The sequence below is a fragment of the Lolium rigidum genome, chromosome 3 (genome assembly GCF_022539505.1).
Source record: "Lolium rigidum isolate FL_2022 chromosome 3, APGP_CSIRO_Lrig_0.1, whole genome shotgun sequence".
Lineage (NCBI taxonomy): Eukaryota > Viridiplantae > Streptophyta > Magnoliopsida > Poales > Poaceae > Lolium > Lolium rigidum.
Window position 1 is genome coordinate 143,845,811 of NC_061510.1, and position 17,363 is coordinate 143,863,173.

The 17,363-nt window shown below is 42.8% G+C and overlaps 1 protein-coding gene across 1 annotated transcript; it reads right to left on the bottom strand.

Annotated features, from left to right (window-relative positions):
* Positions 1-972: 972 nt before the first annotated feature.
* LOC124695606 (OVARIAN TUMOR DOMAIN-containing deubiquitinating enzyme 1-like) lies at positions 973-5,121 on the bottom strand. The gene is made up of 12 exons (XM_047228433.1): positions 4,759-5,121; positions 4,609-4,650; positions 4,393-4,449; positions 3,523-3,603; positions 3,310-3,378; positions 2,972-3,031; positions 2,808-2,891; positions 2,608-2,727; positions 2,461-2,495; positions 2,330-2,385; positions 2,147-2,250; positions 973-1,573 (listed from the first exon to the last, which is right to left on the bottom strand). Exons 1-12 carry the CDS (start codon positions 5,119-5,121, stop codon positions 1,349-1,351), a joined length of 1,296 nt encoding a protein of 431 aa, XP_047084389.1. The 3' UTR covers positions 973-1,348.
* Positions 5,122-17,363: the final 12,242 nt, after the last annotated feature.

The window sequence follows — 17,363 nt, forward strand, 5'->3', positions numbered from 1 at the left end:
CAGGAGATGTCCTTCCGGGGTACGCCCAATCTCCAGAGCCTAGATCTGTGGCATGCCGATATTTGGCGGCTGTATCCCGCCATCATCAACCAAGCTGACATGCCATGCAAATCGGTTGCTCTTGCACTTCCCACGCCATGCTTCAAGGTTATGCCCAAGGTACACATAACAGTAGTGTTTTTGCTATTCAGTCGCGTTGTTGATACTACTTAATTTCCGTTTTTGAAAACTTACTTGAATTACAACTTAATTTGGTGCAGAGGTCCATCCCCATCATAACCGCACTCACCATCAACATGAAGTTCAGTGACAACGAGGAGCTGAGGAACGCAACACACATGCTAAGCTTATTTCCGTTTTTGAAAACTCTTAATATTCTGGTAATCAATTAACCCTCAATTTTTCATATATATATATATGCATACAAGATGTGTACAGATTTTTTTACCGCATGTTTCAATCATGGCTAATTTTCTTGTGACTCTTGGCTGCAGTGCTACAACTTCCTCTCAAACAAGGATAAAAGTGGGTCTGGACAATGCCAATTACCAGCAGCTGATACGAATATCTGCCTCAGTAAGCATCTTAAAAATGTGACATTCGAAGAATATTGTGGATCTGAAAGGGAGGTAGAATTTGCGAGGTTCATTGTGGCTGGAGCAAAAACACTCACCACCATGCAAATTGTTGTTCATGCTGCTAACTGGAGAGACGAGAGTATCAGCAGTCACAGAGACCTAATATGCAGAGGCGGTAAAGGCTCACCTGAAGCTCAAGTTAACTTTCGGAAGAGCAATAAAGACAAGAACATGCTAAGAAAAAGATATGTTACAGTGCAGAGAGTTCCTATTGTTTGATTCCCTATATGTCAACATGTACTTGGTTTCATTGTAAAAGACATATATGTTGCTTTCTGTAAATATATGCCGCAATCTTTGTCAATAAGAAATGTAAATGTTAGAAGAAGAATAATGGAAAAGACTAAATTGCTACAAAAGTAGCATTTTTTTAATTACAAAGAGTGGCATATTTTGTACAACGTAACCTCTAAACTCTTTCAGATTAAGAATCCATTTAGTCTGTGCATCATCCTGGGCTCAAAACTCACTCTCCACAGTACATTAGGACACAACAGAGATGAATGCTCCGACGACACAAAATGTATGTCTGCTGAAAACTCGGTATTCTGCAGCAGAAAGATCAAGGACGACATATGCCGTAGGTCTACAAACTCACACAGCAGCACCACACATGTCAAGAGCCAGAATCAAATATCCACATCCACCATCAGTAGCCATGCAGGGCAATATCATTCCATCGTACTCTTTCAAGTGTTACAGACCAGATTCTACTTTGGATAAATGATATCATAGTGCCCAGACCTATATAACAAGGTCAGGGCCAAGGGCGCTTCTGCTTCAGATTCTAGAGGACGGCCGATGTGAAGAGTATTAAGCTGTCCAGGGGTGTTAACATCGAGATTCTCCAAGATTACAGGAATGCCTAGTGCATGTGCTAGCGCATGGACCTGCATATTGTTGGCTTCGCCCTGACGCACTTCACATAAGCAAAACTGTTCAAAAACACAAGCAAAAGAGTTATAAATTCTAGTTGGTGCTGTTTAGAAATTATTTTCTGCCGGTTAGTTTTGCACAATATAGGGATACATTTATCAATACAATATAGGATTCTTCCACTTCTAAACATTGTGGGTAACACAAAGTTGAGCACAGAATGCAAGGAATTAACTTTTGAAAACTACAAGGAAAAACTGAGTCAAGGAATTAATTGCAATAGCAAACTATTTGGACTCCAGTAGCTACAAAGTTGAGCACAGAATGCATCCTGTTTCTCCCTGCTAACTGAAAATATCAAATGGGCTTGTCACAAAGAACTTTTCTCATCAAGAGTATTCGGTGAACTGCTGAAATCATAGCACTGTGAAGAAACTTTAATATTTTAGACATCAAAAGCAAAATTCCACTAGTAGTTTCTGCTAATAAGATTCCATCGATATTAGAAACTGGCAAAAGGTATACAAATTTCTAAAGCATGAGCATAGACATACGGTTAAAATATCTGTGTTACTCAACAATATTTTATTATTAGTTTTGGGTGGACTGCGTCAGGTGAAAATTCTTCTAACCTCAAAAACTGAAGCATATGTTTCTCCAGGGATAAGAAAACCATGGTAGAATTCTGGCCTTGTGCATATCTCGATCTCTGTCAGCGCCCTAAGGAGGGGTATAACTGCACACACAATTCTGTTATCTGCTGAAAGACATAGGCACAAAGACATAAAAAGATAAGAATCATAAAGTATCCTCACTGCGTGATGTGACATCTTCATTCATGTCCATCTGATATAGCTCTCCTTCAGCAAGGCTACACAGAGAAATCAATCATAAATAATAAATTCATCTCGTTTGAAGAAATGGCTTGAGTTACTCAGGATGTTACCCCTGTTCAACTAAATTGACCACAGATTCATATCCCTGCAAGAAGAAATTCAGCAGAGTCCGTGATTCTTCAATATTATATTATAAGGGCAGCCAAATGAAACAATTAGTAACCATCATTGGGCACAGCAGACTTAGGAGTACGTACAGAAAAGGAATGGAGTAATTGGTCATCATGACAAGCTGGCATGCAGTTTTCAACTCTTCGCCTGAAACGAGCAGCTTCTGTTCTGCGTTCATCTTCGTCCTTTATTTCCACAACATTCTCCTGTTTATACATATGTTAGTTTTAGCATCCATTCATACAATAGAAAACCGTAATGCTATCAACTGAATTGAGATAGTTACCAAGTACTTGAAAATGAAAGATCTATAAAAGCAACTTCCATCTCTAGCGATTCGTCTGCGGGAACCATACTTCTCATCCAGTAGCTGTGTAAGGATCATCAAGTTAGTAGAACCGAAGGTAATAGTATAATTACATGAAAAAAGCATATCACACATAAGTATACCATGATCTTTCCAATGATGGTATCGTCCTCAAATTCCTCCAGCAAAGTCAGAACAGGTTCCTATAAAACCAACAAGACCACGAGTCCAAGATCACAAAAATACATCAATGATTTAGCAAAACTTGAGCATATAGCCAATACATCTTGAAGGTCCACATATTTGCATCATCTTTACTAGAGAACAAATACATCACATCAGATTACATAGGTTTCATGAGGTGTTGATGGTGATAAGCATGTGAGAGCATGCCACTCTTTTATTTAGCTGATAATTCAAGAAGAACTCAATCTAAAGTAACTAAGAAAAGAAAATTCAGTAAATAGTACTAGTTTCACACCTTATCACCTAACTTGAACTTGTTGGGGAAAACCCCATCATCATCACTCTCAGAGATGTGGCAGAATTCCTATGAGAGATTTGGTGGCAACAAGGCAAGGTCAAATCAAGGCCCAAAGATGAAGCAACAGAAGCTACATTAGGTTGAGCATTTCTAATTGGGCAAATCTAATTAACGAGTTCAAAAATCGAGAAGGGGCCATAATATTCATACTTCAGACTCAGAGAACAGATCAGTGGAGCCATAAGAGTCTTTTAATTGATCAACTTCTTGCTCCTCTCCCCTTGCGATTTCCTGTAATCAACATTTTTTCAGAATTAAAACCACAACAGAAAAATCTTTAGAACAGCTTCAACCAATTTCAAACAACTGAGTATCATAGCCTGGCCAGTTGGAGCAGAGGATCCAAAATATTTGGCCAAATGCATAAGTTAGAGCAAGTGCTGCTCAGATGAGCGGTTTCGAAAAAATTAGCGATTGAATATGGTCCAAAGATGAACTAACTCAGGTTACATTAGTCCGAGTATTTCTAACTGTGAAAATCTAGTTTAATTTCCTGACGAATCCCACTTCGATTAGAGTATCCAATAAATTTGGCCAAGTTCAACTTAGAGCAAGTGCTGCTCGGATGCATGAGCGGTGTTGAAAAAAAATGGCGATTGAACATGGTCCAAAGATGAACTAACACAGGCTACATTAGTCCGAGTATTTCTAACTGTAAAAATAGAAATCACGAGTTTAATCTCCGTACGAATCACCCAAACATAGCACACCGAATCGAGATCAAGAACTGGGGCGGGCTGGGGAAGGGGGGCTAAACGGAACAACCGAACAGAGCGTAAATCAGCAAGAATGCAAGAACGAGAGGCTTCAGGCTTGCGAAGGGAACATAACAGAGGTTTCAGGCGTAAATCTTACAGTTCCAGCCAATTTCAAAGAACCGAGGTTCATAGCTTGCACACTTGGATCAGAGGATCCAGCAAGATGCAGTTCATCAACAGATACCATAAATAATCAAGAATCGTCAACAAAGATTCGATGTTGATGAAAGAACAGTCCCTTCTCTGCAGCCAAGATTCATACCTGAGGGTGAGGGATTTCAATAGACTGTAGGTATCGCTCCTCTTCCCATTGGTCTTCCTGTAATCGCAAGTTTTTCAGTGTTAACACACGGCAGAAAAATGGATAAAGAACGGGGGCGGGGGAAGGGTTGGGGGCAATCGGATCAAACATTACAGAACCGACCAAGAACGGCACGGGGCCAGCAAAAGATGATGCAAGAAAGGACGAGAGCCTAACCTCGTCAGTAGATGATGTCGACGAAGGCGTCGATGTTGAGGACTGCGGAGGCGGACGCGTAAATCACCAAGAATGCAAGAAGGAGAGGCTTCAGGCTTGCGAAGTGAACATAACAGAAATCACCCAAGAATGCAAGAACAAGAGCCTAACCTCATCAGCAGATGATAGCGACGAAGGCGTCAGACTCGGGGACTGCGGAGGCGAAGCCGAAGACGAAGATGTTGACGGCGAGGGCGACGGAGCCGTCGGCGACAAAGGCGTCGGCGCTGGGGGAGGCGAAGGCGACGAAGGCGTCGGCGCTGGAGGAGTCGAAGGCGACGAAGGCGTCGGCGCTGGAGGAGTCGAAGGCGACGAAGGCGTCGGCGCTGGGAGAGTCGAAGTCGACGGCGTCACCGACGCCGACCGCCGTGTAGCTGCGTCTCCGCAATCGCTGGAGGATCCAGCGGCCGCGGCTGCGGCTGTGGCCTCGTCACATGCCGGGCCCTCCCCGGCCCTTGTCAGCTTACACCCCATTTCTTGGAGTCTTTTCTTTCTCCCCTTGAGATTTCCAAGAATTGTGTGTACAGGTGTTGTTCGTGCGAACCGGTGAAGGACGGGGGCAGAATTTATAGGCGCGGAGGGAGCTATATATGAGCTTCTACTTTCTAGAGGCTTCCCAGGGAAACTGACCAACTGTTAGTTACGCTTTCCGACTTCCGAGTGAATGATTGATTATACACCTGTTAGGGCATCTCCAACGGGGCGACCCATCCCGCGTCCGCGCGTCCGGATTGGTCAATCGGACAAAAACGTGGCCAGCGCGCGGACCCATCTCTAAAACGGATGGCCGCGGCGTTCGGGATGACCCAAATCCGGTCCAAATCTGGGACGAGTTTGCGTGGCCGCGGACGCCGAAGGCTGGTCGCTCGCGTTCTCCCTTGTCCGCCCCTGGCCCGTCTGTCTGTCTCCAAAAACACAAACCCCTCGCACACATCTCCCGCCGCTCCGCCGCCATCCAAGGACCGGCGATTTGGCAGCGGCGTCGACGCCGGCCACCGTCGTCGAGACGCCGACAAGCGGGGCGGAAGCATAGGTCGCGGCCCCGCGCTGCTTTAGCCGCATCGTAGTAGAGTCGGAGGACGCCGTCGCCGTCGCTGTTGTCCTCTCACCGTCGCGAGACCTCCCGTGGTTCGCAGGTGCGCCGTTGCCGCCGGAGGTGAGCTCTCGTGCACCGTGTTTCCAGACCGCAAGTCGGCCGAGACGGCCATGGCATGCAGGTCCCTACGGACGCATTGGATGGCCTCTGCCTGCGAAGTGTTCGATGAAATGGGCGTACTAAAATTTGTCTCTTTTCATCTGTAGATCATGGTGGACAGCGACGATGACTACTTCTTCAAGAACTTCATCGACACGTCAGACGACGAATTTTTCACGGAGGATGCGCTGATCATCCACGAGCACATTGTCTCGCAGATCCCCGTGCACCGGGGGTCCTTGCCGGGGCGCGCGGCCGCCTTGGACCGCAAAAGAGAACGCGGCCACGACCAGCTCTTCATCGAGTACTTCCAACCCAAGGCATTGTTCACACCGGCCATGTTTCGCCGTCGTTTTCGGATCTCCAGACCGTTGTTCCGCCGGATAATGGATGGCGTCAAGCTCTACGACGACTACTTCTGCGCGAAAGTGGATGCACTTGGCAAGGTAGGCCTCTCTTCATACTAGAAATGCACGGCAGCGATTAGGATGCTCGCATATGGCGTTGCCGGTGATTTCGTAGATGAGTACACACGCATGAGTGAGTCTACCGGCTTGGAAGCGATGTACGGGTTCTGCGGAAGCGATGATCGGTTCGTTCGGAGAACAGTACCTCCGGCAACCTAATGCAGAGGACACAGCTCGTCTGTTGTCAATCAACGCTTCCAGGGGGTTTCCTGGGATGCTTGGCAGCATAGACTGCATGCACTAGGAGTGAAAGAACTGCCCCTTTGGTTGGGAGGGGCATACAATGGTCATTCTGAGGGGTGCACAATCATTCTTGAAGCTGTTGCTTTACAGGATACATGGATTTGGCACTTATTCTTCGGAATGGCTGGCTCGCACAATGACATCAATGTGCTGCATCGCTCTCCGATGTTTGATGGGCTAGCGTACGGTCAGTCCCCTGATGTGGATTTTGAGATCAATGGCCACCACTACACCAAGGGGTACTACCTTGCTGATGGTATCTATCTACCTTGGGCTACACTCGTGAAGACAATCCGAAAACCCAACTCAGAGTAGGAGGCAAGGTTTGCCAAAGAGCAAGAGGCAGCCCGGAAAGATATCGAGCGGGCGTTTGGCATCCTCCAAGCTCGTTGGGCTATCGTCAGACACCCTGCCAGAGCCTGGGATGTGCAAACTCTGTGGGAGGTGATAACCGATTGTGTAATCATGCATAACATGATTGTTGAGGTAGAGCGGGTTGATTCACTCTTTGATAATGACTGGAGGGCCAGGGAGAGTTGGTTACTCTCAAGGTGGTCCGGCATCATTCCAGGACATTCTTCATGCACACCATGAAATTCGAGATCTAGCTGTACACAACCAGTTGCAGGCTGATTTGATCAAGCACGTGTGGCAGTATGTAGGTAACAATGCTGCAAACAACAATGATGAAGGAAATCCCGAAGCCTAAAGCATTTGTAACGTTTTTACATTTTATTTGAATAATACTTTATCATTGATTACGTGGACAATGTATTGTGTAATAAATTTTGAGCATTTTAACTATTTTCTATAATTTATTTAACGTTTATAGTGAATTTACAAGCAAAAACATACCATACGGCGCTGCGACTCAATTCTACCGCGTTGGGCGCACCGCTCGACCCAAATGGACGCGCGGACGCGGAGCTCCATCCGTGCGTCCGTTCGGCCACCCAAATGGCCCAAAACGGACGGTCCAGCGCGTCCGTTTGGGTCGCTCGGTTGGAGATGCCCTTAAACCCTCTGGCCTCTGTAATAATTCATATAGGAGTTTTATTTGTAAATTCTTTTGCAGGCGATTTTCATTGATACAATTGTGAGTATCAGAATTATTAGTTGTGCGATTCAGTCTCTTTTTTCCTATAGCTACTTTTTTCTTAATGCTTTGCCAACTATAACTCTAGAGGCTTGATTGAGACGTGTACTCATGTTAACTTTGTCTCTTGGATGATATACTTCGTTTCTATCACGATGAGCCAATAATTTATCCACTTTATTTATAAACTGATTACATACTTATATCGCAAATTCGTGTATGTATATGACCACTCGTGTATTTATAGAATGCATGTATATTGATAATGTATAAATATTATACTACACATGTATAAATACGTAGAAACGTGCGAAAAACTCTATAAATAATATCGTTAGCGCACCAGCAGGCCATCATAGCTAGGTGTTGAGCCCCCTTTGTCTCGCCGTCAGTTCCACAAGGCGGTGTTTCCTATGTGTTGGTGTGCCCCATGGCTCCGCGGATGGTAGCCATGGGCTCGATCTTCTCTCAGATGCAAGGGGAGCCTTGGTGGCTTATCCTTGTATGTTGCTAGGCTCATTAGTAGGAAAAATATAGGGGCACACTTATTGGCAGCACACTCTATAAGAGACACACGGCTGCTCTTATTTGTCGCGAGCAAAAACAGAGAACACGGCTAGTGCATGCTTACTAGAAGCACACCACTGCCTAACGCACGTGGCTATTATGTGGGCCCCGGATGCGTATGGGCACAAGACTTACCCGCAGCGGGCCACAGTTGGAACACGCGGAAAGTACGCTCTTATCGGCTGCGTGTCTTCGGCGTCACCCGCTGCCAATAGTTTGGACAGAGGGGGCGCCAAATATTGGTAGCGGAGATTATCGATGCCCGATACCATGCATTATTTGGACTTAACCAAAGCTCAATCGATGCGTCGAGGAAGTTCCCCCCACCATAGTTTCTCCAATCTCTCGACAGCCGAGCGCTCGACCTCGACGCCGCCGACCACGGCGCGCCTCACCGTCGCCATCAAAACAGCCGCCACTTCAACCTCTTCTCCTTTCTCCTTGCCGTCGAGCTCGTCGGCTACGCTGCCCCCCCCCACCACCACCACGGTATGAACCCCCGCACCTGGTCGATTAAATGCCGATTACAGTATATGCTTGATTAGCTGCGCTGGTTATAGATACATGAGTTGTTGATCTAATTAATTGCTAGGGATATTAGTTGCTAATTACAATATATGCTTGATTAGTTCCATGGATATATAGTGGATGAAAAAATTTCTTGTTTTACAGGGATATGAGTTGCTGATGTTTTGTTGGAACGTTCATTAATTTCCATTTCGACAAATTTTTGTCACTCCGTATGTCCTTTTTAGCAAAGGTTGCGCCGTATTCTTTTGTGAACTTTTTATTACTAATAGTTTTCATTTGATTAGTGTTAGCTAGCCATGTCGTTTAGTGGAAAATGCAATGACATTGTCCTCGGGTCATCTTCAAGCGGTTGGCGTGAAGGCGAAGAAGAAAATGCAGACAATGTCTGCACCCTTCGTGAAGAAGTTCATGAAGTTAAGAAATAATTTGGGACCCTGAAAGGAAACATGGCCACCATTGTCAAAAATCAAGTGGAAAATATGGTCAACAACCACCTTCATACCTTGACCCAGTCGATCGAAAATTGGCTTGCCGTAGGTCGACAAGGGCCACATCCCAACTACCAGCCATCATCAGTTGAGTTGGCTCCAAGCCAAGGCAATGTGGTGTCACAACCTACCAAGCCCGCAGCATAACGAACCTTCTTCACTGAGGATCAAACAGCCAATCTAGTTGGATTAATTGAAGAAAAAGGGACGGAAAAGACCTAACAAGAAGGATTATACCTCTTGCCGACGACCAGGGTTATGGAAAAGATCCCCACGCAAAAGCGGCAATATCATGTGGCGGGTGAACCTATGGTATCGTGGGAAAAGTACCTAACGCTACCCGGTGATATGAAGTGTCTGCATGACATCATTCTAGCAGAAGCTTCTTAATATGGCATCTCCAACATACTTGCTTTTTGTCATCAAGGTTCCTGGGGTCTAGGCTTTGTCGATAAACACCCTGCGGACGTGTTCTTCATGAGATTTGAAGACATATTCTCCATGTTTCAAATAAATGGATCCACCGAAACTTCCTCCGCTAATACATTGCAAACGTATCTATAATTTTTTATGCTCCATGCTTATTTTACACCAATTTCTATAAGTTTTGTTTACACTTCGTGGCACTTTAATGCATTTTCCGTCACTAACCTATTGACAAGATGCCACAGTGCCAGTTCCATGTTTTCTGCAATTTTTATTTCAGAAAAGTTGTACAGGAAATATTCTCGGAATTGGACGAAACAGAAGCCGAAGATCTTATTATTCCGTAACGAAGAGGGAGTCTAGAGGGTAGACGAAGGAGGTCCAGGAGGTGGCCATACCAGGCCTAGGCGTGGCCCAGGCCCTGGCCGCACCTAGCGGTGGTGTGGGCCTCCTGGCCTCCACCGACCTCTCCCTTCCGCCTATAAGAAGCCTCCCGACGCGTGAACCCTAAATCAACCAGCCTCCATCCACGAAAAGTTTTGTAGCTCTGCCGCCATCGAAGACAAGTTTCGGGGGACAAAAGTCTCTGTTTTGGCATCCTGTCGGGACGGGGAATAGCCCCCGGAGCCATATCCACCGACTCCACCACCATCTTCATCGCCGTTGCTGACTCCCAAGATGAGGAGTGAGTAGTTCTCCTCCGAGGCTGAGGGCTTTACCGGTAGCTATGTGGTCTATCTATATCTCCATGTATGATCTTTATGTGATCATGAGCTTTGTAATATAGTTGAATAAGTAGATGTTATTCTTCAACTATTGTGCTACTCAAGTGGTTTTATTATGTGATCTCTAGGGACACCTTGTCCAACGGTTTGAAGGTGACGGTGTGCACACCGTGTTTGTTTCTTAAGCTTAATTTACAGAAATACTTATGAATTGTGGTGTATAGTTAGTACCATCTTTGTATGCTCAAAGTGATAACGTGGGGCATCCATAGATTGGGAATGTGAACTTTAAAGAATGCTTATGCAGCCATACGCAGTGAATTTGTGTTTATTATCAAACCGGAGAGTGGTTCAAAGTAGCATCGTGAAGTGATAATATCTATGTATTCAATTATGGTATCATTGTTGAGAGTGTCCAATGTTGAAAGTATGATCCCTAGGCCTTGTTTCTAAGCATTGAAACACAACCAGTTCTACTACATGTTTGCTTGCTGTCATTTTTTATTTCAGATTGCAATTACTATTCATAATCATCCATATTACTTGTATTTCACTATATCTTCGCCGAACTAGTGCACCTATACACATGAAAAGTGTATTGGGTGTGTTGGGGACACAAGAGACTTCTTGTATCATAATTGAAGGATTGCTTGAGAGGGATATCTTTGACCTCTACCTCCCTGAGTTCGATAAACCTTGGGTGATCCACTTAAGGAAAACTTGCTGTTGTTCTACAAACCTCTGCACGGCTCAACACTATCTACAAGAATATAAGCGTGCGTAGACATCATTCGCCTATTTGCGTTGGTTGAGGCCTACTAGGTCAGAAAAGAGCAAGATTTATCCCCGACACAGGCGTTAGCGGACCCCTACTACCCGTATGAAGCTACTTGGTCACCTATGAGAACATACTCAATGTGATGCATTACATTGAGTGTCTCTTCTCTGCGAATAAGGACAAAGAAATGTTTTCCCTTCCTTATTTTCCCGAGTAAATCACTCGCTAGCGCCATAAGATGCTTTCGTATATATTTCTATCATTCTGTTTGAGTTGAGGATATAATGGTCTGTTTGAATTGTGTTGCACATATACCAATATTGCACCCTCATTGTTTCGCACCTCAAGCACTCGCATACCATGTATTTTGACTCAGGGAGTGCGAAACCGGAAAAATACACCAACATCAGGAATGTTTTGGATGATGCTCTCAACTGCTACTGCTTGAAGGGTAACGTCTTGAAAGAGAAGTAGTCATCAATGGCAAGCGTGTATTCAGACACAAACATGAGTTCCCCTGCATCAAGCAACCGATATAGAGCATGAGGGAGGCATTCTACGTCATCCATAACATGCGGGAGTTTGTACGGGATCATCAGCTACTTGTGGATCCATATAGTCTCACAACATAGATCAAGGACTTTTCCAACTGTAGTGAGGAAGATATCAGATTTGAGTTGTATCGCATTCAACATAAGCTTGGGAAACTGATACGTCTCCAACTTATCTATAGTTTCTTATGTTCCATGCTACTTTTATGATGATACACACATGTTTTATACACACTTTATGTCATATTTATGCATTTTCCGGCACTAACCTATTAACAAGATGCCGAAGAGCGAGTTGTTGTTTTCTGCTGTTTTTGGTTTCAGAAATCCTAGTAAGGAAATATTCTCGGAATTGGACGAAATCAAAGCCCAGGGTCTTATTTTTGCACGAAGATTCCAGAAGACCGAAAGGGAAACAAAGTGGGGCGACGAGGTGCCGACACAGCAGGGCGGCGCGGCCCAGGCCCCTAAACCTACCCTTCCGCCTATAAGAAGCCTTCGTCGCGAATACCCCAGTACCGAGAGCCACGATACGGAAAACCTTCCAGAGACGCCGCCGCCGCCAATCCCATCTCGGGGGATTCAGGAGATCGCCTCCGGCACCCTGCCGGAGAGGGGAATCATCTCCTGGGGGACTCTTCACCGCCATGATCGCCTCCGGAATGATGTGTGAGTAGTTCACCCCTGGACTATGGGTCCATAGCAGTAGCTAGATGGTTGTCTTCTCCTCATGTGCTATCATTGTTCGATCTTGTGAGCTGCCTAACATGATCAAGATCATCTATTTGTAATGCTACATGTTGCGTTTGTTGGGGACCGATGAATATGGAATACTATGTTATGTTGATTATCAATCTATATGTGTTGTTTATGATCTTGCATGCTCTCCGTTGCTAGTAGCGGCTCTGGCCAAGTTGATACTTGTGACTCCAAGAGGGAGTATTTATGCTCGATAGTGGATTCATGCCTCCATTAAATCTGGGACAGTGAGAGAAAGTTCTAAGGTTGTGGATGTGTTGTTGCCACTAGGGATAAAACATCGATGCTATGTCTAAGGATATTTGTGTTGATTACATTACGCACCATACTTAATGTAATTGTCTGTTGTTTGCAACTTAATACTGGAAGGGGTGCGGACGCTAACCTGAAGGTGGACTTTTTAGGCATAGATGCATGCTGGATAGCGGTCTATGTACTTTGTCGTAATGCCCAATTGAATTTCATAATACTCATCATAATATGTATGTGCATTGTTATGCCCTCTTTATTTGTCAATTGCCCAACTGTAATTTGTTCACCCAACATGCTATATCTTATTGGAGAGACACCACTAGTGAACTGTGGACCCCGGTCCATTCTTTACATCGAATACAATCTACTGCAAACATTGTTCTTACTTGTTCTTTGCAAACATCATCATCCACACTATACATCTAATCCTTTGTTACAGCAAGCCGGTGAGATTGACAACCTCACTGTTACGTTGGGGCAAAGTACTTTGGTTGTGTTGTGCAGGTTCCACGTTGGCGCCGGAATCCCTGGTGTTGCGCCGCACTACACTCCGCCACCATCAACCTTCAACGTGCTTCTCGGCTCCTACTGGTTCGATAAACCTTGGTTTCTTACTGAGGGAAAACTTGCTGCTGTACGCATCACACCTTCCTCTTGGGGTTCCCAACGGACGCGTGCTGTACGCGTATCATGCTCTTTTCTGGCGCCGTTGCCGGGGAGATCAAGACACGCTGCAAGGGGAGTCTCCACTTCCAATCTCTTTACTTTGTTTTTTTGTCTTGCTTTACTTTATTTTTATTTACTGCTTTGTTTGCTCATTATATCAAAAATACAAAAAAATTAGTTACTTGTTTTACTTTATTTACTATCTTGTTTGTGTTCTCAATATTAAAAACACAAAAAAATAGTTACTTGCATTTACTTTATTTAGTTTGCTTTATTTACTATTGCTAAAATGGGTACTCCTGAAAATACTAAGTTGTGTGACTTCACTAGCACAAATAATAATGATTTCTTATGCACACCTATTGCTCCACACCGCTACTACAACAGAATTCTTTGAAATTAAACCTGCTTTGCTGAATCTTGTTATGAGAGAGCAATTTTCTTGTGTTAGTTCTGATGATGCTGCTGCCCATCTTAATAATTTTATTGAACTTTGTGAAATGCAAAAGTATAAGGATGTAGATGGTGACATTATAAAATTAAAATTGTTTCCTTTCTCATTAAGAGGAAGAGCTAAAGATTGGTTGCTATCTCTGCCTAAGAATAGTATTGATTCATGGACTAAATGTAAGGATGCTTTCATTGGTAGATATTATCCTCCTGCTAAAATTATATCTTTGAGAAGTAGCATAATGAATTTTAAGCAATTGGATAATGAGCATGTTGCCCAAGCATGGGAAAGAATGAAATCTTTGGTTAAAAGTTGCCCAACCCATGGACTGACTACTTGGATGATCATCCAAACCTTTTATGCAGGATTGAATTTTTCTTCGCGGAACTTATTGGATTCAGCTACTGGAGGTACTTTTATGTCCATCACTCTAGGCGCCACAACAAAGCTTCTTGATGATATGATGATTAATTACTCTGAATGGCACACGGAAAGAGCTCCACAAGGTAAGAAGGTAAATTCTGTTGAAGAAACCTCCTCCTTGAGTGATAAGATTGATGCTATTATGTCTATGCTTGTGAATGGTAGGACTAATGTTGATCCTAATAATGTTCCGTTAGCTTCATTGGTTGCTCAAGAAGAGCATGTTGATGTGAACTTCATTAAAAATAATAATTTCAACAACAATGCTTATCGGAATAATTCTAGTAACAACTATAGGCCATATCCTTATAATAATGGTAATGGTTATGGTAATTCTTACAACAATAATAGGAATATACCCCCTGGTCTTGAAGCCATGCTTAAATAATTTATTAGTACACAAACTGCTTTTAACAAATCTGTCGAAGAAAAGCTTGGTAAAATTGATATTCTCGCTTCTAAGGTTGATAGTCTTGCTGCTGATGTTGATCTTTTGAAATTGAAAGTTATGCCTAATGAAGATAAAGATATTAAGTCATTTGCTACAGCAAACGCCATCCAAGTTAGAATTAATGAGAATATAAGATTGATGGCCGAATTGCGTGCTAGGTGGGAAAAAGAAGAAAATGCTAAAGAGAATAATGTAGCCAAAGTTTGGACTATTACCACCACTAGTAATGATAATGCTTCACATGTTGCTACACCTCCTACTATCAATGGTAAAATAATTGGTGTTGGCAATGTTTCTACTCCTAATGCAAAGCGTGCAAAATTGCCCGAAACTGCTAAAACTGCTGAAACTGCTTGTGATAAAACTGCTGAAATTTTTTCAAATGTCGGGAACAATGATTCCATTGCTGTAGATCATAATGGTTTAGATTTTGATGATTGTCACATCTCTGAAGTTATAAAGTTCTTACAAAAACTTGCTAAAAGTCTCAATGCTAGTGCTATAAATTTGGCCTTTACAAAATATATTACAAATGCTCTCATAAAAGCTAGAGAAGAGAAACTAAAACTTGAAACTTCTATTCCTAGGAAGTTATAGGATGGTTGGGAGCCCATCATTAAGATGAAGGTCAATGATTTTGATTGTAATGCTTTATGTGATCTTGGTGCAAGTATTTCCGTTATGCCTAAGAAAATCTATGATATGCTTGACTTGCCACCATTGAAAAATTGTTATTTGGATGTTAATCTTGTCGATAATTCTACAAAGAAACCTTTGGGGAGGATTGATAATGTTCGCATTACGGTTAATAATAACCTTGTCCCCGTTGATTTTGTTGTGTTGGATATTGAATGCAATGCATCTTGTCCCATTATATTGGGAAGACCTTTTCTTCGAACTGTTGGTGCTATTATTGATATGAAGGAAGGCAATATTAAATATCAATTTCCTCTGAAGAAAGGTATGGAACACTTCCCTAGAAAGATAATGAAATTACATTTTGATTCTATCATTAGAACAAATTATGATGTTGATGCTTCATCTCTTGATGTTAATTGATTCACACTTTCTGCGCCTAGCTGAAAGGCGTTAAAGAAAAGCGCTTATGGGAGACAATCTATGATTTTACTTCTGCACTTTTATTTTACAATTGAGTCTTGGAAGTTGTTATTACTGTAGCAACCTATACTTATCTTTATTTTATTGCATTGTTGTTCCAAGTAAAGTCTTTGATAGTAAGGTTCATACTAGATTTGGATTACTGCGCAGAAACAGATTTCTTGCTGTCACGAATTTGAGTAGTATTCTCTGTAGGTAACTCAGAAAAATCTGCCAATTTACGTGAGTAATCCTCAGATATGTACGCAACTTTCATTCAATTTGAGAATGTTCATTTGAGCAAGTCTAGTGCCTCTAAAAAATTCGTCTTTACGGACTGTTCTGTTTTGACAAATTCTGCCTTTTATTTCGCATTACCTGTTTTGCTATGTTTGATGGATTTCTTCATTCCATTAACTTTCAGTAGCTTTGTGCAATGTACAGAAGTGTTAAGAATGATTATGTCACCTCTGAACATGTGAATTTTTGATTATGCACTAACCCTCTAATGAGTTTGTTTCGAGTTTGGTGTGGAGGAAGTTTTCAAGGGTCAAGAGAGGAGGATGATACAATATGATCAAGGAGAGTGAAAGCTCTAACCTTGGGGATGCCCCGGTGGTTCATCCCTGCATATTTCAAGAAGACTCAAGCATCTAAGCTTGGGGATGCCCAAGGCATCCCCTTCTTCATCGACAAATTATCAGGTCACCTCTAGTGAAACTATATTTTTATTCTGTCACATCTTATGTGCTTTACTTGGAGCATCTGTTTGCTTTTGTTTTTGTTTGAATAAAGTGGATCCTAGAATTCATTGTGTGGGAGAGAGACACGCTCCGCTGTTGCATATGAACACATATGTTTTTAGCTTTATTCTTAATGTTCATGGTGAAGGTTGAAACTTCTTCGTTAATTGTTATTATGGTTTGAAACGGAAAATGCTACATGTGGTAATTGGTATAATTTCTTGAATAATTTGATACTTGGCTATTGTTGTGCTCATGTTTAAGCTCTTGCATCATATACTTTGCACCTATTAATGAAGAAATACATAGAGCTTGCTACAATTTGGTTTGCATGATTGCTTCCTCTAGAGTCTAGATATTTTCTAGTGAGGTGTTTGAACAACAAGGAAGACAATGTATAGTCTTATAATGTTTGCAATATGTTCTTATGTGAGTTTTGCTGTACCGGTTCATACTTGTGTTTGCTTCAAACAACCTTACTAGCCTAAGCCTTGTCTTGAGAGGGAATACTTCTCGTGCATCCAAAATCCTTGAGCCAAAAACTATGCCATTTGTGTCCACCATACCTACCTAATACATGGTATTTCTCCGCCATTACAAAGTAAATTACTTGAGTGCTACCTTTAAAATTCTACTCTTTGTCTTTGCAATATATAGCTCATGGGAAAAATAGCTTAAAAACTACTGTGCTATTGAATATGTACTTATGTATCTTATTTCTTAATAAGTTGCTTGTTGAGCGGTAACCATGCTTCTGGGGACGCCATCAACTATTTCACTTTGTTGAATATCATGTGAGTTGCTAT